At 40.1% G+C, this 24,038-nt stretch overlaps 1 protein-coding gene across 1 annotated transcript in view; it reads right to left on the bottom strand.

Annotated features, from left to right (window-relative positions):
• Positions 1-24,038, bottom strand: part of si:ch211-51a6.2 (neurotrypsin) — a 32,967-nt gene that overhangs the window by 5,065 nt on the left and 3,864 nt on the right. Inside the window, exons 3-13 of the mRNA XM_042432581.1 lie at positions 23,015-23,057; positions 18,313-18,555; positions 16,624-16,762; positions 15,589-15,764; positions 14,279-14,426; positions 13,334-13,512; positions 9,971-10,112; positions 6,802-7,016; positions 1,653-1,794; positions 782-1,060; positions 351-473 (exon numbers count right to left, since the gene is read on the bottom strand). Coding sequence (XP_042288515.1) covers positions 351-473; positions 782-1,060; positions 1,653-1,794; positions 6,802-7,016; positions 9,971-10,112; positions 13,334-13,512; positions 14,279-14,426; positions 15,589-15,764; positions 16,624-16,762; positions 18,313-18,555; positions 23,015-23,057 — 1,829 coding nt within the window. The remainder of the gene's footprint in view (positions 1-350; positions 474-781; positions 1,061-1,652; positions 1,795-6,801; positions 7,017-9,970; positions 10,113-13,333; positions 13,513-14,278; positions 14,427-15,588; positions 15,765-16,623; positions 16,763-18,312; positions 18,556-23,014; positions 23,058-24,038) is intronic.

Raw genomic sequence — 24,038 nt, 5'->3', positions numbered from 1 at the left:
AGTATAAGCAAACAAAAAACAATTGTATGTGTGCATTCAAGTCTCAGTGTGTTTGCATTATGTTGAAAATCCATTAAAAATTAACTATTAGTGTATTTTTGTTATGCACAATAATGACAAAGTTCAACATAAGCGATTTCAATTTAACACAAAGTAAGTGTGCTTATTTTCAGTGCATGAAAGTATACTAAAATGCTTCCAAAAATATACCTTAATATACTTTTCCTCATTGGAGATATCCTCTGGAGATATCCTTTATTAATGCATAGCTGGAGAGGGACGCATCCTATTTTTATCTATGTAATGTCTGTAATGGAAACAAGTGACCATCAGAGGGTGCTGTCTACTACCTCTTGAAGCAGTGGGCAGCAGTCACAACCCAACATGGGTTTATAAGGGATGCTCCACACAGAGGATGATTGCCTTTAGACTGAGACCTGAGCCACAGAGACACCTGCCAGGGCCACTCACCCCTGAAATCACACACACACACGCGCGCGCGCGCACACACACACACACACACACACACACACACACACACACACACACACACACACACACACACACACATTCATTATATTTTATTATACACATATACCAAACTGTATATGGTAGTTATTCTCTTTTTTCACCATTAGATTCAGACTCTTATCCCACATTTTTAAGTCAGACAGGATAATTAATAGCACCTGTTTTACCCAGTTTAGATAACTGTGAGTGTATGTGAATCTATTAAGATTTCATTGGAGTCAGAGTGCTGTATGGGTACATGTATACTAACCTCAGTGACTTATCTCCTCCTATGATCCTGCGTCGCCGACGCTGGTTATTGAGTCTCAGGCCACAGGTATGCATTGCCAGGGTGCCTTCTCCCATAGGATCCAGAGTGTAATCACAGATAACACCAGCATCCTCACTGTGGCGACAATCATGGCCATCTCTACCCTCAGCTGCACACTGGCCTAAAGATGACTCATTGCCCGAGCATTGAACGTTGTCCAGATGAATGGGACCTTGACCCTCACCAAAGTACGCCATGGATCGAGCTTTAGCCACACCACTGGTGGGACAACAAAGACATGCATCATTGCTGCAGCATTTGTTAAATGATTTTCTGTATTATGTACTTTAAATTTTTATTATTTTCAGATTCCCATTTTCTTTCTTTCTTTCTTTCTTTCTTTCTACTGTGATAGTACACATGCATGATGCCATAATTCAAGCCCTCACATGTTTTAAATGATATATTTTTACAAAACACACTTTGGTGTTGAAACATTACTTGGCTCTGGTTTTGCTTGTCATCTATTTTGATTGTGAAAAGAACTGAGGTGGAATCCAGGCAGTGTTACTTTGCCTGATGCTCCTTTTCTGTGACTAACTGATTATTTGTCAGAAGCACCTTAAGACTACCAAGACTTACAGCATGTGTGTTTAAACTTACTGTATGTTATTTCTATTCCCTTTCAATTGGGTTGTTAGTTAAGATTTCTACATGGTTATAAACATGTAAATGCTACTAGCATGGCTAAAAAGTGCTTCATGCTTCATGCTTCCAAGAGGATGATGCTTCCTTTCCATTTTGGACAGTCCATGAGGTTTTGTCTAGCTTTCTTGGGACAAACTATAAGAGAAGGTGTAATCATACTAACGTGAATCCCAGCTGTCTGCACACTACAGCTGCATTTACATCATTCCAGCCATCATCACATACGCTTCCCCACTGGCCATTTATGAAAACCTCCACTCTGCCCTCCTTCCTGCTCTCTCCAGAAACCAAACGCACCAGTGGGCCTGCAAACAGACATTATAGAATACATTTTATGTCATTTCTGGCAATATCATTTTGGATTACATAGTGCACATTGTGTTTTGGAGGACAGTTGTTCATGCTGTGAGATTTTCTAATGCTTTGCCAATATATCCTGAGGAGTGTTGATCTTTTTTTTTTTGAGTTTTACCACATTAAATGTAAACATCAACATGATACAAGAACAAAAGTGTTTATATTTGCACCCATTCCCAACCCTGCAAAAAAACAAAACCAAAAACAAACAAATAAAATAAAGAATTACAGCAGTGCATAGTTTCCCTACAGTTCAAAATTATTCAAAATTATGAGTTCCCAAAAACTCATATAAGGGCTCCATCACCAAGCAAAGTTCTTGTTTTTCCTTTTTATGATATAAGTAAGTTTCTCCAAAGCTAGACAAGCTGCCAGTTCCTTTGTCCACATTCCCATAGCATGTATGTCCATGCTAGTGGAAATAGTGGAAATTATCCTTCTGACTTGTAAAAGTCCAAAGTCAATAAGCAGCCACTGTTGCAGAGCCACAACAAAGTCTTCAGGGTATATCCCAAGAACAAAGAGTTTGGCTTGAAAAAGAACATCCTTTTCGAATATAAGGCTTATACATTCAACCACACTCTTCCAGAATTGCTGTAGGTTTGTACACTCCCATAAACAATGAATTATTGTACCTTTTTCCCCCTTGCACTTCACACAAGTATCTAGAACACTGGGACATACTATATATGACTTAACCTGGCAGGTGTAAGAACATGCCATTTTCTGCTTCATGAATATTGTCCTTCATACCTCTAGCATTTTGGTAGACGAATCTTTTGAATTTGTTAACAATAAACCATAAAACAAAGAGACCTGATCTTTACCAGTCATATGAATGACTGGTGAAGGGTGTGGATAGGATAAAAAGTTTCAGCTATAAGTATTTAAAGAAATGTTTTTTCTGAATATATTTATGTTTCACACAGCTGAATATATGTCAATAAATGACCTTCTACATATAATAAATAAATAAAATTTCTCCACACCTCTGTTAAACCACACCTTAAATACACCATCTGCCCTCCCAGGTGTAAAACAACTATTATCATATATCAGGCAGAACTGTGACAGCATGGGTGTGTTGCAAACATGCTGATCTGCAGAGTACCAAACTAAAATGTTATTTCTAAGAAAAGATTCTTTGTCTGTTTTTAACTTTTTAACCCTTGCTGAATATAGAGCTTTTTATTTTAAATAAGCTAGAAACAGTATGACGTCATCTCCATACAAAGATACATGATGTTCATGACCACAAATAGTTATACCTGAGATGCCTTCAGGAACACTTATGGCCATAGCTAAAGGTTCAATGGCTAATACAAATAACAATGGCAATAAGGGACACCCTTGTCTGGTCTAACATTGGAGATGAAATGGTTGAGAAACATTATTATTGGTTAGTATCTCAGCAATTGCGTCTGTGTATAAAATTTTGATCCACAAATTTGTACCAATCCCAAACCTTGGGAGCACATTGAAAAGATAGCCCCACTCTATCCTATCAAAGGCTTGGCATGCATCTATGGATAACACAGCTGTATCTTTAGCGTTATAGTTTTCATAAAATATATTCAAGACGGGTCGAATATTATGAAATCTTTGTCAGTTTTTGACAAAGCCACTTTGATCATTTCAAACAAGATGTGGAAGATATGACTCTAGTCTTCTGGCCATGGCCTTACAAAAAATTTTAGTATCACATCCCAGTAAATTAATAAGTCTAAAAGAAGAGCACTCAGTTGGCACTCCTCATACATGGCCAAAAGTGGGCCAAGAAATTTTTCCTGAACTTCTTCGAAAATTCAATAGGAAAGCCATCTGGTCCTGGCATTTTCCCACTCTGCATACTGCAAATGGCCTAAGATATTTCTTCTGTTGTTAGACAACTGTTCAGTTCCTGTTTTCCACTTTCTTATAAAGTCTGAAATTGCAACTGATCCAAGAATTAATTTTGAATCTCTAAGTCATTTGGGAATTCTGTATACAAACTGTCATGATATTATTGATTGCCCTGTCAGACCACCAACAATTTTCCACATTTTTCTCCTTGATCATAGTAAGATTGTTTAAGCCACATTAAACTTCTAGCAACTTTGTCTATTGATAATTTATTATATTTGGCTCTAATAATTTGTAAGTCCTTTATTTTCAATGAGTTCACAGCTTCTTCCCTCAACTATGATCCATCTCAACATGCAACAACATCCAATATTTCCATACATTCTTCTGAGACAAAGACACCACTCCCAGACACCCTCAGATTTAACCTTAAGCAAAGCAAAGTGACCAGCTTAGCCTCTCTCACCCCACATTTCTCTTCGTTTAAATTCGTATTTGAGCCCTTTGGAACCCATTCAAACCTACATAACCAATGACTAGCCCACCACGCTTCTCCACAAGACCCGCTCCTCACCACTGAATCAGGCAGAGTCGCAATGCGTTCCTGGTTGCACAAGTCAGCAATTTCTCCAGAACCATACTCTAGCCACTCCTTCTGCATTGGAGCCGCTTCAGTCGCTTCCAGACAAGGAATCCCAGATCAAACATAAAAATTCTCGACCGCTGGTCTTTCCCTGCTTACCTAACCTACATCTGCCACAACCTGGACAACATTAGAAACTCCCATGAACACCTCTCCATGTGAAGTTCTTTTGGGGGCTCTATCCAGCCAATGGACCAATGAGACAGCTCCCCCACTCAGTGTCGACCTCCCCCCTTGTTCCCTCCTACTTTCCCACCATCAGGTGTCGCCGCCATTGACAGACTACCATGCATCCATCGTCGACCCTCCCCTCATCCCTCAACCCGCATCCCCCCAACCCTCAATCCCATGTTCCTTGACCCTCATCCCTCATCCCTCAACCCTCACCCCTTCCTCCCTCCATCCCCTCATCCCTCCATCCCCAATCTCTTCCTCTGGTTCTCCAACCAAACCATCATTCAACATCTCAGCTCTCTTTCATTATCTCAGTTAAACTATTACAAATTCATATTGTTGTTGGCGTGGTCTTGGTTAGTGTATGTAATGAAAAACAAAACAAGACCCAGTTCATACCAGTTCAAGAAAATTACATTTTCTTTACTTTTTACTTTTAAAGCTTTTAAAGCTTTAAAACTTTTAAACACTCACATTGCCTGTCCTGTTAGTCCGTCTTTGTTTCCGGTGGTCAACCATAGACAGAAGACAGTAGTTTACAAAACAAATTCATCCTTCAGCTTGTATTGCACAATGAAATTCCTCTGTCTCCTGCAGTGAAGAAAAGAGGAGCAGAGAACTCATGGCAGAGCCGCATTGTTTCGGCCGAGAAATCCTGCACAAATGCGAGTTTTGCTCCCTCATGCAGGATGTTTCTTTGTGATGAGAGATGGTAAACAGTCTCCCAGTCTTGGAATTTCCAGAGGTGAATGAGGACCACTCTGTGATGGTTAGGTTTCGGCGGTGCTACAGTGTGATGGACTCTTTCCAGTACCAGAGACTGATCAGCACTAAGCTCTAACCACTTTGGCAACATGTCCTGGACAAAATCCAGCAGTGGTCGGGTACCCTCAGCACCTTCTCGGAGATCAAACAGATACAGATTCTTCTTCCTACTTCGATTCTTTGAGTCGTCAGTCCTCATCTCAAAGTACATTAGCTGAGGCTAATTTGGCCTGCGTTCTTTCAAGGTCATCTTCTGCCATGGCAACTCGGCCCTCCACCTTTTCAATGCGTTTAGTATGTGCCAACACATCCTGTTTAACTTCACACAGCTTGCCTTCTAGTGCTGCGACAGTATTTGTCATATCTCCAAGATGATGATCTATACTGTCCAACTTCAGCCCAAACTCAGAATGGAGTGACTTAAACTCTGCTTGCTTGTCTGCTATATCCGTCATCTTGCTCATGTCTTTATATTCAGGCAGTGAGGTTCTTTTTATCTTGTGTGTAGTTGGTTCGCAAGCCCTGGTGAAAATTTTACACTCTTTAACTGCATTAGATGTTGACCTAATTGACACTAAGTGAGAATCTTGTATTCCAAACCACAATCAGGGAAATTAAAACGTTTTGTGCATGGTTAAGTAGAGTCTCTGAGTTAAGCTGCCATCTTGGTCAGGGTCAGAGGAGTGTCGGTCTTTAAGATGGGTAATGCACGCTAGGGATGTGCAGAGAGCCCAGTACTTGTATTTGTATCTATTTGTTGAGGCAGAAAAAATATTTGTATTTGTATTTGTATTTGAATAAAATTGGAAAGAGGCTTAAAAATCCTTTTTGTTTTTTATTACACTTTTAATTTTAGAAAATTAAAGTGTTACATTAAGTGTTCATGAATAAACCACTTTATGAAGGAGGTCCCCACACCGGGTCTCAAACTGGAGTCTCTCTGATCATAGATCATAGACTGTGCTGACTACTGAGCTAAAACTTTACTCATTGCCTCATTGCAGACAGACCTCTACCTATTTAAACACCCATAACACAGATACAGCACACCATGTAATGTGTAGGGAAGAACTTCAAAGGCAATTATTGCTTTGAACTTTTCATTTATTGCCTATTTTTTACAACCTAACTTTGTGGAGAGGAGAAGGGGAAAAACAGGTTATGGAGAGTCCCTTGGGAGGACCCCCAACTCTGGGAATGATGTCCAAATTAGGAAATGTGCATCATGTAGCAGGTTGATGTGATTCCCCTTGTTGAGATCTGCTGATAGACGTAACAGCGGAGCAGAGGAGACAGACTGAGATAGCGACGTTACGGAACTGCATGCTGGTATTTGACTTTTTTTTTTTTTCCTGAAAACAAAACATTTTTTAAATATTTGTACAAAATAAATATTCATAAAAAACCCACTCTTTGTGCTTTGCCGAAAAACATATTTGTATTTTGGCACACCACTGATGCACACAAATCTCACAAGCAGGAAAAACAATGATTTGCCTTTTCTCGTCAAATGCCAACCATGTGCACTTACCTATAGGAGGCAACAGGCCTGGTACCTCATTGGTATCATCTTCCCTCTCACAGCGGACACCTACATCCTCACTGTGGGAGCAGTCATGTTGGCCCCACTCAGAATGGGTGCAGGCCAGTAGAGAGGCCTCTGTCCCCAGGCACTGCACCTCGTCCAGCAGGATTAGTCCATGACCTTCTTCATATATCCCATCAGGAGCCACTTCTGCTCGGCCCCTGTTGACAAGGCATGAGCTCAGAACCTCTATCTCTGTATGGACAGTTGTTAAAATTATCTAACCATCACTACCACAACATTGTTAAATGTAAAGAACACTTCTGTGCAAACAAAATTAATTTCCACGGAAAGAGAAAAAAGGAAAGAAATAGCTGAATTTTGTATAAACTGCAGATCAATGAAAAATTTAATTCAATTTGTCCTGATTTTCTCCCAAATCTGAGGGATGCAAAACCAGTTTTCTACGGACTGCAAGTGTTATGCATGCTGGTGGTTCTGAGTGTTTTTAAAAAACCTACACCACAACATTATCTCTTTACAGGAGATGATAAATAATGACATATTTAATGCTTGTTTAAGTGAAGTATCTGAATCAGGCAAAAATTTGTGTAATCATGAGTCATCAGTTTTGATTATTTTTATTAAGGCATCAAATATTTTTTGTCTTTTACCCATTTGATCACAGATATGCAACCATGTGCCTCTGCAGGTCATATGCATGACTAGCTGATTTATTTGTGGGTACAGAAATGTAACCATCATTCAGATTTAATGATTGTGACGTCTGACGGTTGGTCTGCACCACCCTTAGCCAAACTATCGGGCCCAGGGGGCCACACGCACTTGGGGGGCCAAGCAGCACAAATTTTTTTTTTTTTTACAAGAAATGTTTTTTTCTTAAATCTAAATTTCAAGTCATGACACTATATATAACCAATCAAAAGCAAACTCATATATTTTTTTACCTAAACAGAATGATATAATTGGTCAGGTGTGGAAACAAATATTTACACCTCATCCCGCTCTCCCCTATGCTGCTGTCTCTCCCAAACTGACCGTTAGTAGTTCAAAAATGAATGAAACAAGCAGAAGTGGGTGCAGCAAATGAGAAAAGGACAAAAAGAGGAGAGGGAGGCATCACTGTTAAAAAATGTGCCATCTACTGCATTTTTCATTAAACGAAATCAGGATGAAAACATTGTTGTTGTTAACATTAACAACGTCGTGGAGGAAAATGTTCAGCAGTAAGATGACATGCAAGCTAATCCAGGACTACCTTTAGCGCTTGCAGCAGCCCACAACAAGCTGAGGCTAGCTGTAACAGCAGCAGCTCACAATCGCGGCGGATTTACGAGGCATCCAAGCCAGCGTTGTGAGGGGAAATCAACGAAGAGGCCCGCACTGTCCTTATCAATTGAGGGCCTGTTGCTTTTCACAACCGAAGAAGCAAGTATCCAGCCTCAACCTTTGATAGGGGCTTGAGAGGTAAAGTACGCACCCACCCTAATGATCTACTGTTTCATGAGACTGGATTATATATTCAACCTCCACAGGTATTTTTTTTTTTGCTTTGTCTGCATGTTTGTTCAACAAAGAAAAATCAATTTGTTATTGGCTTTTCTGACTGAAAGCACAACGAATGTGTGTGTGATCATGAGAAAAGCTCTGAACACCCTACTTGCATGTTAGCATTGCTTCAGTGCTCATCTGGCACTGGAAGCGGGATTGTGAAAGCTAAGCTAGTGCAACAGCTGGATGGAGAGAAGCGGTACTGGCGAGAGGTGCTGAAATAGGTTGTAACTGTCATTCAGTTTTTAAGATAAAGAGGGCTGCCTATCCGTGGCGAAGAGCAACTGCAGAGAGGAGAGGAGGAGATCATCAGACAGACAGACAGACAGACAGACAGACAGACAGACAGACAGACAGACCCTGAAGAGCAGAGGAGGAGAACAGGAGAGAGACAGTCAGACAGGAAAGACAGCAACAGGTGTTTCTGTGTGTGAGAGAACAACCTACATGAAATATAGTGTTATCATTATAAAAAATTATTATTTTCCATTTAAAATCAGATACTTTAAGGCTTTTAGTCAAGTTGTATTGTAACGGTTACTTTCAATGGTTACATCTCATTTTCCAATAAAGTACGGTGCTCTCCATAATGAATTAGAACTATTCCATATACATCCTGTATGCTATGTCTGATTTATTAAAGAAAGAAAAAAAACAAAATGGGAGATTGGGTTAGATTTTGGTTGATCTATGCCATTTGCATCCTTTTTTTTATCACTAGATAGAATGGAAGAGAGTAGAGGAAAGTGGAGGAGATTGTCAAACAGACAGACAGAGAAGACACAGAGACAGCCCCTGGAGAGCAGAGGAGGACAAAAAGATCAAAACAGCAACCAGAGAGAGGAGAGATGGAGAGGAAGAGATCGACAGACAGAGACAGGCCCTAGAGAGCAGAGCAGGAGAACAAAGGAAAGACAGTCAGACAGGAAAGAGACAGCAACAGGTGTGTGTGTGTGTGAGGATAACCTACATTAAACACAGTATTATGATTATCATACCAAATCAAGGGCCCATCAAACATTTGTGCCCAGGGGTCTCTAACTTGATGATTCGGGCCTGTCAATTTGCTATGGAATTTCCTGTGCATGCATATTCATGGTCCCTAGAAGATTTACCCTATTGACTGTGGTAATCCTGAGGCCCTTCATTTAATACTGCCTTATCAAAATTTCCACTTGAACACAAGATAATGCTTAATATTATAGGCTGATTGGCATGACATCTGTTGAACACATTCATGCTCTCCAGAGAAAGTATGGTTTTGAATGTCCATAATCCTTTCAGCTGTGCCACCCTCAGAACAAAAGATGACACTAAGCCTGAAGACAAAGCTCTCAATTTACCAGTTGGTCTACTTTCCAACCTTTCCCAGTGATCATGAGCTCTTTTTTGCGTCACATTTTGTGTGTACCAAAACGCTTTTCACTTCACCTTCGAGAATGGCCATTCAGCCAATAATGGCTCAATAAACAAAACTGAACAAGATTGAACATCTTCAAACATGATGGCACATGGTTGTATTTCAGATTCGTATAACATCAAAGGGTAAGCGCCTAAAGCACAGAGGTGTTCTGTAGTGACTCAGATATAGTGATGCACTGACCTGAATCCCAGTTGTCTACACACTACCTGGGCGTTGAGCTCGGTCCAGTTGTCATCACACACAGTGCCCCATTCTCCCTGGTGGTAAATCTCCACACGGCCCTCCCACGGACCGTCTGCCCCCACCAGACGAACTGCACCATCTGTAGCCACACACAAGGAAACAGTGATAATAAACCACATACTCAGGGGAGTGCATGACAAATCTCTTCTGTTTCAATGTCTGTGTTTATGGTCATATACAATGGGATCCACATTGCATCTCTAATATTTTCACATAAACCTGGAAATAATCAGAAATTTTGAGGATTCAGAAACATTTAAAAACACAAGAAGTTATGACATGTAAAATGAAGAAGAAATATTTAAGATTCTGCACTATTTCTAGGTCAGTAATCAAATTCAAACAAATTTGTGACATTGACCAACTTAACTCCTTTGAACAAAAGGTCAGATTTCCTTGAGTTGTATCTCTTCTATTGAAGCATGTGTTCAGATGACACTTTGGTGGATTTGATCTACTCATCAGAGGCTTGTTCAAGTAACTCAACTTGCAGCCAGTGTTCATCTGTTATAAATATGGCTGTGCCTCAAATTTCCAGCAGATCATTGCTTACTAAGTAGCATTGTGATAGTGGGAAACATGGCATCAGAACTAAGTGAAAGTGTCAGAAGTCAAATTGTTATTCTAAGCAAAGAGGGGCTTTCTCAGCATCAAATCATGGCTAGACTAAAAGTTCCATAGCCAGATCAGTGTAGACCAAAAGTGACCACATGATTAGAATATCAATACATCAAGCTTAGTCCCTGAGAGATAGAACAGCAACTGCATCACATATACAGAATTTGCTAAATACAGAATGCAAGACTCCAAACAGCAAAAGTACTGTCAAAAGAAGGCTGTCTTGTAGTGGTCTCAGAGGACAAGTAGCAGTTTCTAAACCACTTCTCAGGAGATGAAACAAGACCAAAGGCTCAGGGTGGGCCAAGAATGACCAGAATTTCACAGAGGATGACTGGAAAAAAGTTCTAGTTACTGATGAATCCAAGTTTGAGATGTATGGCAGTAACAGAAGGGTGTATGTAAGGAGACAAAAAGGAGAGAGAATGAATCCGCAGTGAATCATACCAACAGTGAAACATGGTGGTGGGAATATTCAAGTCTGCAGGTGCTTTGCCTACTCTGGAGTTGGACACCAAGCAATGCAGCAAATTGACTACAGCCTGTCCTTTGAGGACAGCAGTGTACATATATTGCACAGAGAAGACAGGTGTTTTGAAAGAGGAGTGAAGGAGGCCATCTATGTCAAAATAGAACAACTATCCAACACTTATCAGTCACTTACAAGTCCTTTTACATTAGGGAACTTAAAGGTCCAGTGTGTAGAATTGAGTGGACCTAGCAGAACGGACTTGGCAGAAATGGAATATAATATTCATAAGTATGTTTTAATTAGTGTATAATCCCATGAAAATAAGAATTGTTATGTTTTCATTACCTTAGAATGAACCTTTATATCTACAGAGGGAACTGGTCCCCTTCTACGGAGGCCACCATGTTGCACCGCCATGTTTCTACAGTAGCCTAAATAGACAAACCAAACACTGGCTCTAGAGTTTTGTGGCCACCATAGGTTCTCCTACATGCTTGGAAGGGAGAGGGAGGAGGAAGGGTATTCAGTTGGTTGAAATCTGCAACCTCACTGTTTGATACCACTAAATTCTACACACTGGACCTTTTAACAACCCATAACCTGGAGCTTCCCACAACCTGAAGCTTTGGTTGTAGGTTTTGCAATGTGTTTGCACTGTGTTTTACATACCGGATAGTTTTGGATATACACCATTAAAAAGTCAACACCAGGACAAATGCCTTCATTTTTATGCACTTGGTGTACATGTTTGGTGGGCGAGTGCAGTTGTGGAACAAACAACAATGGAACACATGGCACTAATACTGATTACCTTTCATGTTTAAACATAAAGACATTTAAATGAAGTTGACAGAGTGGAGCAAAGAGTACAGAAGACCGGCACCAGACCGGCACCAGACCAGCTCCCGCCCCGTTGACTAGCTCTTGTACCAGGTGTGTACCTCTGGACAAGTCAGCTGCCCCAAAGGACACATCTGCACCTGTTGGTCCTGCTCTGTGTCTGCTCCGTACCTTCAAACCAGCCCACTGCTTGATTCTCTCCTGAATTAGAGGACGCAGCCTAGTGGAGAACACAATATGGGATGTAGCGCAACCATTTCTGATTTGTTTAATCCCTTCGAGAGAAAACAAAATATACGAATGTGGTGTTATGTCACACTGTCACTTAATGGAAAAAACTGCTCACTACTGGAAATGTTTCATGATTTTGACAATACTGTAATACAGACTCTCCAATACTGTTCAAACAATCTACAGTTTACAGAGAAATGTAGTTCAAGGCAGCAAACATGCACTTTGGATATTCTGAATCAGAATATCTTGAGCAAGGCCCTTAACCCCAACTGCTCCAGTGGAGCTGCTCAGTGGCCAGCAGTTCAGACTGGGCAGCCTCCAGGTGTGAATTTGTGTAACTGTGATTGTGATAAGAGCATTTCTGCAAAAGAGAGGCTTTGTCTCAGTGAACCCTGAATAAATAACAGTTTAAAGAAAATGTGCCTCAAAAAATGTGTTGGCTGCATCAAACAATTTTTGTAACTTTCTGAAAAAAAATTGGGGAGGCAGGCGGATGCAGCCAGGAGGAGGCTATCGCCTGGGACACACTGGATGAGTGAGCAGTGCGTGTGCATGTGTGTCGCTGAACTGCTGCGTCTGGCACACTTGCAGCGACCACACAGACAGCGTGTCTATTGCATCGCTTCTGCCACTGGCAGCCCTATCTTTCTCATTTTCCCTGTCTATTTCTGCTGAGAACCACATGCGTCACGCAGAGAAAATAGGCGAGACCTCGAATCTCTAGATGACGCTACGCAGCAGCCAGCTCTAACCTGTTAACATGGGCGCCGAAATGAAAAGCAAGAGGTTCCATGACGCACACGCGCTGCTCACGCATCCAGTGTGACCCAAGCGTATAACAACAAGCATTTCTACTAACTAGTTTGTTTCAAGCATATTGAACCCTTAAGTGCCCTTAAATGTCATTTTTCAAGAGTCTACAGTAAATACAATTGCCTTTCACTCAGCACTTCTACAGTTGACAGTGATGATTGATAGAAGAGGATTTCTGCCCATATAACCACATGAGTAATTTTTCTGATTTATATCCTTTTTTTTGTTTGGCTTGTTGTGTTAGTTTTACTAAAGGCCAGTTGCTTCCCATGGTATATGTATGCGTGTGTGTGAGTTAATGTGTTTCCTTCCCTGGCTCTGACCTGTGTATGGGTTGCAGGAGACCCCTGCGTCTTCCACGTGGTCACAGTTGTGTTGCTCCCAGTTGTTGTGAGGACACTCCTCCAGAGAGAGCTCATTGCCTGTACACTGAACCCCATCCAGAAAGATGGGACCAGAACCCTGGCCAAAGTGGGCCCATGTCCACGCCTTTGCCACACCCCTGATAGTCAGGACAAAGAAACACCATCTTTTATAGAGAACACAAAGCCAATTTACAACAGTATATTGTATGTTGGTGCACTTGATGTTTGTATTGAGTCTGCATTGTGAGGAAAGTTTTATGAAATCATCATGAAACCAGGCACCCAGTGGGAAAATCACACATCATTCAATGTAAAAGCATAACACTTACGTGTGTCTCAACATAAATGTGTCACAATTTGGGGATGAATAGTTTACAGACAGCAAGAGACGCACACTCTGTGGCACAGAATTGTGTTATTGCTTGGTTAAGTCACATATAGTGCAAAAATGACTCTACTTGTATTGTAAGTTGGGTTAGGGTTAGAGTTATAAGAATTATAAAGTTCTGTGACTCATGCACAAACATATACTGCCATGCATCAAGCAGAAAAATCACCATATTTTAGTAACACTGGTTGGAGGAAATGCATCTTAATAATGTTAGATACATTATAAATATGTAACTCCTCCAACCAAGCCTGTGACCACATATTTATTAATTGATAATTAACAAAATCAGTGAAACTCATAAATAAATCAACCCTGTTGTTTCCAGCCATAAATTAACACATGATTTTATTTGCTTTTATGACAGCCACAAAATGGCAATCATGGCATATATTAAGTTTAACATTTTAATTTTAATAGTTTCACTTGTGTTACCTTTTTGGATGTTTTATTTGTAAACTTATTTTACACAGGTTTTTCCTGACAGTCTTTGTGTAGCAGCAGTTATTTCTTACCCCAGGCCCAACTGTCGGCACACCACCTCAGCATTGGTGTCATCCCACTGGTCATCACAAATGGTTCCCCACCTGCCATCATGGTACACCTCGACACGGCCTTCAAAGTTCTCAAGGCCTCCCACCAGCCTTACAGGGATTCCAGTGCCTAGCAAACAAAAGGTAACACAACGAAAGAGCCAACAATACACAAATTATTGTTGTTTTTTGAGAGATTTCAGTAGATCCATTCAAATACACTGAAATACCTGGAGAGCCCACATCACTGTAAAAAATCCATTGATGCTGATGTAGTTAGGTTAGTAGGTAGCATTAAGCCTAAAGGCAAAGCAGCTCAGTGCTCTATTGCTTTCTTATTCCTATTGGCAAGGTGACCAGACGTCCCAGTGAAAGTGGGAAAGACAGACGAAATTTTCCTGGACTGGATTCTGTTTGATCAGATAATTAAACTCAACTTAGCTAAGTTCTGATTTTCTAAATATAGATGTTCAAAAGTTATCTTTATTGAAAGTGTTGCCAAGGCAGAATTAAGACTATGAGGACCCAACTCATTCTCATCCCAGGTCTTCAAATACCAACAGACAGATCAGTGTTATATAACATTTACCAGCTCCCCTTGTGAACACTGCCAGTTGTGTTCAAAAGACAGAACCACTGCTGCAGTGGTTCTTTATTTTTCCAGGGACTGAACCCAGGTCTCTGTGCTGGTGGGCAGGTGCTTTTAACTGCCACCTGTGGGCAGACCTGTGTACATCTCAGCTGTACGTCGGAACAGGGACAGTCTCACTATATCTATTACCACAATCTTCACAGACTCCATAGAGGCCTATGTTCCAGCTCTGTCATGTTTGTCACTTTGAGATGAAGCATCATTTTGCTGTCTTGCATCTGTTTACTTCTGCATGTACTTTGGGAATTTGTACTGGGCTTCATCAGAAGCTTTTGAATGTGTGACCGAAGTGTGACAAAGTGAAGCGGTGTCAATACAGAGGACTTGTTTGTGTTGCTGCTTAGTGGATGCAGTCAGGATTAGCCACTGGGAGACAGCAGTGGTAACCAATATAACCCATTCATTATGAGCAGTGACTCATTATTTTTGGTTGGATTATGTTGCTATGTGGTGAGGGAATGTCATTGTGTGTGACAACAAGAGGCTTGAAACTATTCTGAAAGACACAACCAATGTCAATGAGAACAAGAACCAATAATATATAATTTATTGCATTTTATGTTTTAATGTATCTAGAATTATATACAGATGTCATTTTTCCACAATACATACACGTGACAACCTGACACCCCGGTCTCACCTTCAGGCTCAGCACAAACTAGCCCTGCTTCGTTGCCACGGTGACAGTCACCAGTTACAAATTTCCTGTTCTGGCACTCCAGCAGGGAATTCTCATTACCACGGCAACCCAGGCGCTCATAGTGGAAAACGGAACCTGGACCAAAGTAGGAATGCTGCAGGGCTGTACCAATCTCACTGTATGGACAGTACAGATACATTGATGAGATGATAAGGGCCATTCTCTTTAAACACACATGCAGGCTCCTAGCCACACAACAGCATGCAAGGACAATGGAAATCCCACATGAGGACATCCCACAAGAGAACTTCAACTTTAAAGTAATTAAATTACAGTTCTGATTGAAGCTACACAGTCAGGCTTAGTAGTATTTACTACTTAGTAGTATTTTCAGACTCTGACTTACGCTGTTGTCTGTAACATTTCAGAATACTTTACTTGACAGCTTTAATGCAAACTGCAACCTCATGGTTGATAGTTTTATGGTAGTATTTACAGCTAACTCAAAAAATAAATTGACTTATCAACAGAAAAACATGACTACAAAAATGCTGCTACAGAAAAAACCCAAAGGACAAATGCACAAAATAAGCTAAATAAATTTCATTTCATTGTTACCCAATTAAAGAAAAGAAGGAACTTTTGCGAATGATGTCTCATTTGGTCAATTCCTAAACATGCTAAATGTAGAAATAACGTATAACAGATACAGTAACAAGCAAGCAATTAGTGACCTTGATACAGCTAGTCACTGGTTTTGCAGGGTCTGCTGTATATCTGTATACCAGGTCCATGCTGGTTTTTGTTTTAATGTGGAAGGGAACAATGAAACTGCAAACCAGGTTTGAATTTCAAAACAATTCCCATGAAGACCACAGAGAAGAAGCAGTAAGTCAAACTACAATCTGCAAAAATTGGAAGTAATATGGATTGCTTTGATTGAATTTCACTGCTGTTGACAACCACAGTTTCACAGTCATCTCCAAATGTGTACTTTAATTAGAAACATGTCTAGGTCTGTGAGACTGCTCTCACCCCAGTCCCAGCTGTCTGCATATGACGCTGGCATCACGGTCGGTCCAGTGTGTGTCACATACTGCCCCCCACTGGCCATTCAGGTACACCTCCAGAAGCCCGCTGTTGCCTGATGGCCCCCCGACCAATCTGGCTGCACCTGCAAATGATAAAGTAAGAATTCCCATGGGTAAACCTCTTACAATAAATAAAAATAAAGATCCTTTTTCAGTTTGGTACCTTCAATAATCAGTGCATTTGTCAATGACATAATGGCTAAAATGGTGGCATGTTGTCTCCAGAGAGCTGTGACAGAGATAGAACACAATGTAGCCATGCCAGGGGAACACTGGAGGTTAAAGCTCTTAGATTTTAAAACTGTAAGTTGCAACAGTGGGTGTCAATGAAGATTACTGTATGTATGCAAAGTGTTTTTCATGTCACTGTCACAGGTTGTCATTTGTCATTTCACCTTGCATTAGGAGCTCCACAGGCCCTTCCCAACCAGTGGAGGCTGTACCAATCCAACATTCTGTGGCAGGCAGCACACTGGCTGAGTTATTTTTTTCCTACCCACATTCTGAGAAGACCTGCCCCTACTCTGCCTCTGATTGGCTCTGACCCTGACATCTTACCCTAACCCTAACCATCTCACTCCTCATGCCTAAACCTAACCAACCTAACCACTGAAGGCAACGAGTACTAGCCAGTCAGAAGTAGAGTATGGTGCATACACCAAAAAAAAGTTTCCAGCTTCCAGGTTTGCTTCCGCATTGTCCAGCCCATTGAATATGCACAGTAGTGTCCCCCCCCCCCCCCCAGCCCCGCCCACGAGCTCCCGCTTGGCCCATAGACTTTACATTGTGATGATGTCACGGATTTTTAAATCGCTTTTCTTGGCTTGAGGAAAGTTTTACAAACATAAAACCTCCATGGATCAAAAGTTCATAACAGAAAGAGTCATAATTGATGTTGTCATTCATCCATGATTACAGAGCATTGGCCCCTGTAAGGGTCATTTGGCCACTCCTGAACCATAGGCCACGCCCCCTGTCACAGACAATAGATTCTGTCTCATTATGGGTAACTGGCCACACCACTGTAATTGAAACAAGTCTGACCACCTGCAATGATCCTAAAATGTTTTTCACACACAATGCAGTTATTGTGTGTTTCAACATAATATGCCAACAAGAATCCATGGCACTATATGAACAGCAAAAAATAAACAAATAAATACATTTTTATGGAGTTCCTGTTTAATGAGTCAACACATCCCACTGAATACATGGCTGCTGGATCAATAACCTGGAAAAGTGAGCAACTGCCCAAGGACCCTAGAACACAAGGGGCCCCGAAAACTTGAAAATCCCCAGAAATACTTACTGTGTATCAATTGTTTATGTGAATTCAACTGAAAATATATTTAAGAATATGGGAGTATGCACCATTGAAGCACAATATCTACCAACATGATAAGGGGTCTTAAGGTGTGTTCAGCTTTGTTACCTGACCATGAGGCCCAATCTTGAAGGGGGCCCCTGTGTAAAAATCAAGTGGAAAGATCTTGATCATTTCAGGTTTGTGCTTTATATTGCATATTCTTAAAATAGTGTTAAATTAAATTAAAACACAGCAAATCTGGGGCCACACTGCACAAGCTGGGAGGAATGAGGGTTAGTCAATGCCTAAGGCCGTCCCTCAGCTCACCCTGGTGGCAATCGCAGGAGGCCCAGCCAATGGCACCAGAGCTCTGCCTGAAGAAGCACCAGGGGTTGGCCTCTCTGTCTGGATTTCGGCAGAAGCTGTGGTCTCCCAGGCCTCGGCCTGGGTACTGCCGCATGTAGTCTGGGAAGTCAGTCCACTTCAGGCAGGGGGAGCCTGAATCCGTGTGGGAAACTGAGCCATTATAGTAGCCCAGCTCTGTAAAGCCTTCTGAACAGGAGAGCAGAGCTGCAGACACAGAACAACAGTCAGTCAGTCATACTGTAATCTACCTCTGGTTTGAACTGTACTCGCAAAAAAAAGGTTTATTCTACTATAACGTGTTAATCAGGAACAACTCCTAAAAAATAACCAGTATTTCAACTCACAGATAATTATGAATTAGTAATTACATAATATTAATTAATGCAATATCTTCCAGTATGTTCTCTAATAACTAGTCATAATGTCGACTATATAGTCATTGATTCTGAGTTATTCAGGAACTACTTATCAATGATTCATCAATCAATTATCAATTATCAGGTTATTCCTGATTGTTTCTTATTTGTTCCTTAGTAATGATTCGCAATTTTGTGTCTTATAACGCTGCTCTCTGCAGTGATGAAAAGTAATTACGAACACTTATTCAATTGTCAATTACTGAAACTGTCAAATACATTTACTCAAGTATCAACAATTAGTAAGTACAATTCTCTGAGTTACTTGTACTTAATTGATGATTTTACATACAGAGACAGATACAGTAGGCCCACATACAGTAGATTAAACTACCTAACAGTTTATGAAGTAGTTTAAGGTTAGCTTTGTGTTATGTATGTTTCTGCTTGGACACATAAAGAGGGCTTTTAAAGGTATATGTTATCACTGCTATGCACATGACATACAATTATAAATCTCTTTAAACTGTCAAAATATGACAAAATTGTCTACTTTTCAGAACTGTCTAAATGCAATTCCAATCGGATGGATGATGATGCTACAGCTTAATGCTGATATAGCAGAGGTCTTTATTTATAACCCCTGTCAGTCTTCTCTCTAAGATGCAGGGAATCTTCAGTCAGAAATCTTGCTGTCAGTTTAGACCAGGCACTGTCTCTGAGCCAGCATGTGATATGTTTGATTTGTTCAATTTTTTTCCAGCTGAGGAATATAGCTAAATTCAGGCCTATTGTCTCTCAGGTCGAGATGGAGATGATTATTCATGCTTTTATTTCATCCTGTCTAGACTATTTTAATTCCCCTGTTTACTTGTCTTCGCAAAACATGTCTGGATCATTTACAAGAGTTCCAGAATGCAGCTGCTCTTGACCAGGTCTCCAAAGAGGTCTCATATAACTCCAATCCTGATTTCTTTACACTTCTTGTCACATTCACAATTTAACTCTTATGATCACTTGTAGAGCTCTGCATGGTCAGGCACCTGCCTACATTAGAACCCTACTGCAGCCTTATATCACCACTTTGTCTCTAAGGTCCTCTGATCAGGGTTTGGTGTTCCTCACTCCAGACTCTAAACTAAAGGAGGCTGTGCCTTTTAAGTCATGGCTACTAAACTCTGGACGTTGGACTTAAGATCAGTGGTAACTATGGATACCGTTGAAATGCAGCTCAAGACCAACCTTTTTAGACTTGCTTTGAGTTGTGTTCTTTTTATCTATTTCTATTTCTATCTATATTTATATTGTGTCTCTATTTGCTTTGTCTTTCCCTTATTTTTTATTATGAAGCACTTATGACATCTGATCTAGAAAGGTGCTATATAAATAAACTTTACCTACTTACTTACAAGCTGCCACATTTCAAGGCTGGCTATATATTAATGTGTCAATAATCAATAATAATAATGTGAGGATATAATATACAACATAAACATTCCAAATGGGGTCATTCTGCATGCAGTAATGACTATTTGTACTTTTGATACTTTAAGTACATTTTGGTGATGATTCTTCTGTCCTTTCACTTAAGTAAAGTTTGTAGTGTAAGAGTTTGACTTATAATAGACTAGTTTTACGGGCGTCTGGTTGGAGGTGATCTTTAAAACCTGCCTTTTTAACAACATTCATTTTACACTAGAGGAATGTTTTGATCAGGGTTGATCATGTTGTTGACAGTTCCATAAGTTAGCCAGGGGCTCACTCTCTGACTATTTCTGCATTAAGATCCTTATTATTACTACTGGACCCTCTGGCTGACTGCTTTTTCACACTTGATCAGTGATATCACAAGCACGTACTTAACTGATCTTCAGGTTATGAGGACGGGGAATGATTGGTAAATACAAATTATATGACGCTGGAGTACACGTCAAACATGAGTAGACACACATTCATCTGGTCGGCAGATGGTGGACACTTAATAGCAACCAGAAGCACTGCCATCTGTAAAACTGATCTATATAACTGCTTCCTGGGGAGACTCTATGTGACTGGTTTACACACACACACACACACACACACACACACACACACACAGAGAGAGAGAGAGAGAGAGAGAGAGAGAGAGAGAGAGAGAGAGAGAGAGAGAGAGAGAGAGAGAGAGAGAGAGAGGAACAAGAACAATCCTGATTTACTCAGAATCTTGCAGTCAATTACTCATCATATAGGCATGTAGATTTTCTGCTAACACAGCTGCCAAGCATAAAATACTCAACAGTCAACTCATCCATTTTACAGTGGGTGTATCTGACAGGTATGAAGTCAGTGAAGATTTGTTCCCATTAGTGGTGAAGCCTCTTACCACAAATCATGAAGCATGAAAATTAGTAATCTACAGCGACTCTGCCACTTTAACTGTGACTGTAAACGATAGGCACAGAATGGATACACAGTCTCCTGCTGGTGGTGGGGGTAGAATTGTAAACCACAGTGGTTTACAGTATATAGACATGCCGTGACTGGAAGGAAGAGAGCAAAGACCTGAGGTGATGAGATAGGGGGGCTGGAAAGAAAAAAGGAGAGACAGCATAAAGGCTATACTGTAGGATGCAAACTGAGTTAGACTGTCTGATTAGAGTAAGGGATATAAGTAATTATGGCAGGATAAGACCAGAAACAGTTTGACCTGGCCCTAGGGTGAGAATACATGCAATGTGTAAAGGACCAAACACAAAGTTAGAAGTGCTCTGTTGTCTAGAACAGTAGTACCCAAACTGTGGGTTGGGCCCCTAAAGTCAGTCAAATGATAAAAAAAGAAAATCTTGCTCCTGAGTTCACTGCCAATATACTGTAGTGAGAGAACTTGCTTGAATTATAAGTGAAGGCTATGTCAGTGTCTTTATGTTCCTCAATTGTGTGAAAATAGGTAACACGGTGAAAAAAAATGTGAGAAGGGAGATTGACAAGGAGTATTGTCAAGGAGCCAAAACCTAAGATCTTCACTCTCATGTGTAATGAGATGTAACAATAAAGAATCTTGAATCTTGTCACTCATATCTCTCACTAACCAACATGTCTTTTTGAAAACTTGAGGAAAAATAGACAACATGCATTTACTAAAAAGTCTTCAATACAGCACAATCCCATAAACAATAACTAACAAAGATATAAATCTGACTTAACTTGAACTTCTATCATCAACACTTCAAAGGATGTAAACATCAGGTGTTACCCAGCAGTGCAATTTAGATCTTCATCAGTCATTATTATCAGTCAAATGGCAACCAATAGCAATACAAAGAGGAGCCACACCCTAAAAGTACCCTCTTAACTTTATGAGCGAAATGTAAACCATCTCAGGCAAATACCCCTATTTGTGTCTTATTCCCTTAGATATATTCCTACTGTCACAGTCTCCTCATGCAGTGCGTCTTTGGATGTATGAGATGAGAGTGATATCACTTTGATGTCACAAGGAGTAGAAAATCCAAGGTTTCAATCAAACCCAATGATTAAAACACTTCAAAATCTCTCTACATGTTCCTGTTCAACTAAATGCAGATGTTTTGTTTAAGATCCATAACAAAATATTGTTTCATTGATTGGCAACCATTTTACGGTTTACACACACTGAAAACTTTCCTGCTGCATTTCTATGACTAGTTCCTGTAGAATACACTGTAGTACATTCTATAGAGAGCTACAAATCTTACTGTATTTTGTAATGAAAAGTTTGTTTACACAATATACACATTTCCTACACTATCAACAATTAAAAAACAAAATATACACAATAAAAAAAGAGATACATAAAAATAAAAAATTACATAAAAAGATCATCAAGTGTTGCCTGTTGTTAGTGTTTTTATCTCAGTGTGATCTGATTGACATATGAGTTGTTGGTGAGATTTGCTTTTGTGTGTAAAATGATCTGCTGTGCCCAGCAGTATGTTGGTAAAGTTAAACACCTGGACTCAGTATTGAACCATGCATCGAACCAATCGTAAAAAACTGCCTAAATGTTTTAGTCATCAATTAAGCAAAACATTTGCACGTGTAAGGATGTGCTGCCTTTCTGCATTTTCTGTTATTTTGAATTGAATATTGATGGATTTGGTTGGACTAAATAAGCAATTCAAAGATCTTGGGCTAAAGGATGTTATGATCGACATTTTTCACTATTGTTGTTAAAGTAAATAATCAAGTAAAAATATTCATTAGTTGCAGCCCTTGCACTACATATTTCATTCAATTTTATGTAACTGTTCACATTCCCCAAAAACAGAAACATACAAAACCATATGTACCTGGACTGGACTGCAGAATATTCAAGTATCCATCTTCAGAGACCTGTGAAGGAAAAACTATAGTCATGAGTTTACAGCCATAACTGAAAAGCAGAATGTAGAGGCGTATTCAAACAGAAACTGTAGCACAACCTGCATGTGTTTGTCTATTCAATTGCAAAGCCTTTACACTATTTTAATGCCACAGAAGAAACTGTGATCATAGGTAGATCCTGGAACCATGTGGAAAGATTTTTCTTGTTGTTGAATTGTTTTTTTTTTTTTAAAAAAAAGAACTTTAGAAATGTACATGTCTGCTTTTACTCAACTGTGGTCATGAGCTAGATTGGGTAGCCAGTGACGCAGGGAGTGGATTGCCACTTAATAACCCTGAACGATGGGTTCATTCACAACTCACAGTTTCCTGTTCTCAGTGCTTTTCACTGTCCATGCCTGTGCATGTGATGAAGACAATACAAAGATGGAGATGTAGTTTATATTTATTTATATTTATTTATATAATTGTTTGGAAGCTACTGAGCATAAAACAGACAGAGAAACAATTAATTATGCTGTTTGAGAAGTTTCTTTTGATGGTTTTCATATGTTTTGATACATTTTGCTGGGAAACTGGTCTCCACTGAAATCCATAACTGAGGTGAAACTAAGCTGACTACAGTTGACATCCTCCACACAGGAGCAAGCTACAAACTGTCCGGAGCCGCCTTTCAAGCTGGCAGGGAATGAGTATTTAATGTTGTTGGTGGAGTCTTCTTGTAAAATTAAGTTTTGCTTACAGCAGCACTAGAGTTTTGCTGAGGCTCATTGTTCTCTCTCTTCCAAGATGTATTTTGGTTGCTGCTTTGGGTTTGTTGTAATATGTTTGGCTTCCGGTGAATGACCACATCACACAGAACAGTATAGACACTGTTGTGATTGACTGCAGATAGCCAAGGAGTGTGGGCTTCAGGTGGACAAGATAAGATTAAAACAACAATGACATAAGTCAGAGTGAAATGAAATTAACATATCTATAACCTACTGT

The sequence above is a fragment of the Thunnus maccoyii genome, chromosome 14 (genome assembly GCF_910596095.1).
Source record: "Thunnus maccoyii chromosome 14, fThuMac1.1, whole genome shotgun sequence".
NCBI classification, from domain to species: Eukaryota; Metazoa; Chordata; class Actinopteri; order Scombriformes; family Scombridae; genus Thunnus; species Thunnus maccoyii.
The sequence above is the reverse complement of the archived record's forward strand: the minus strand, read 5'-3'. Positions and strand labels throughout refer to the sequence as shown.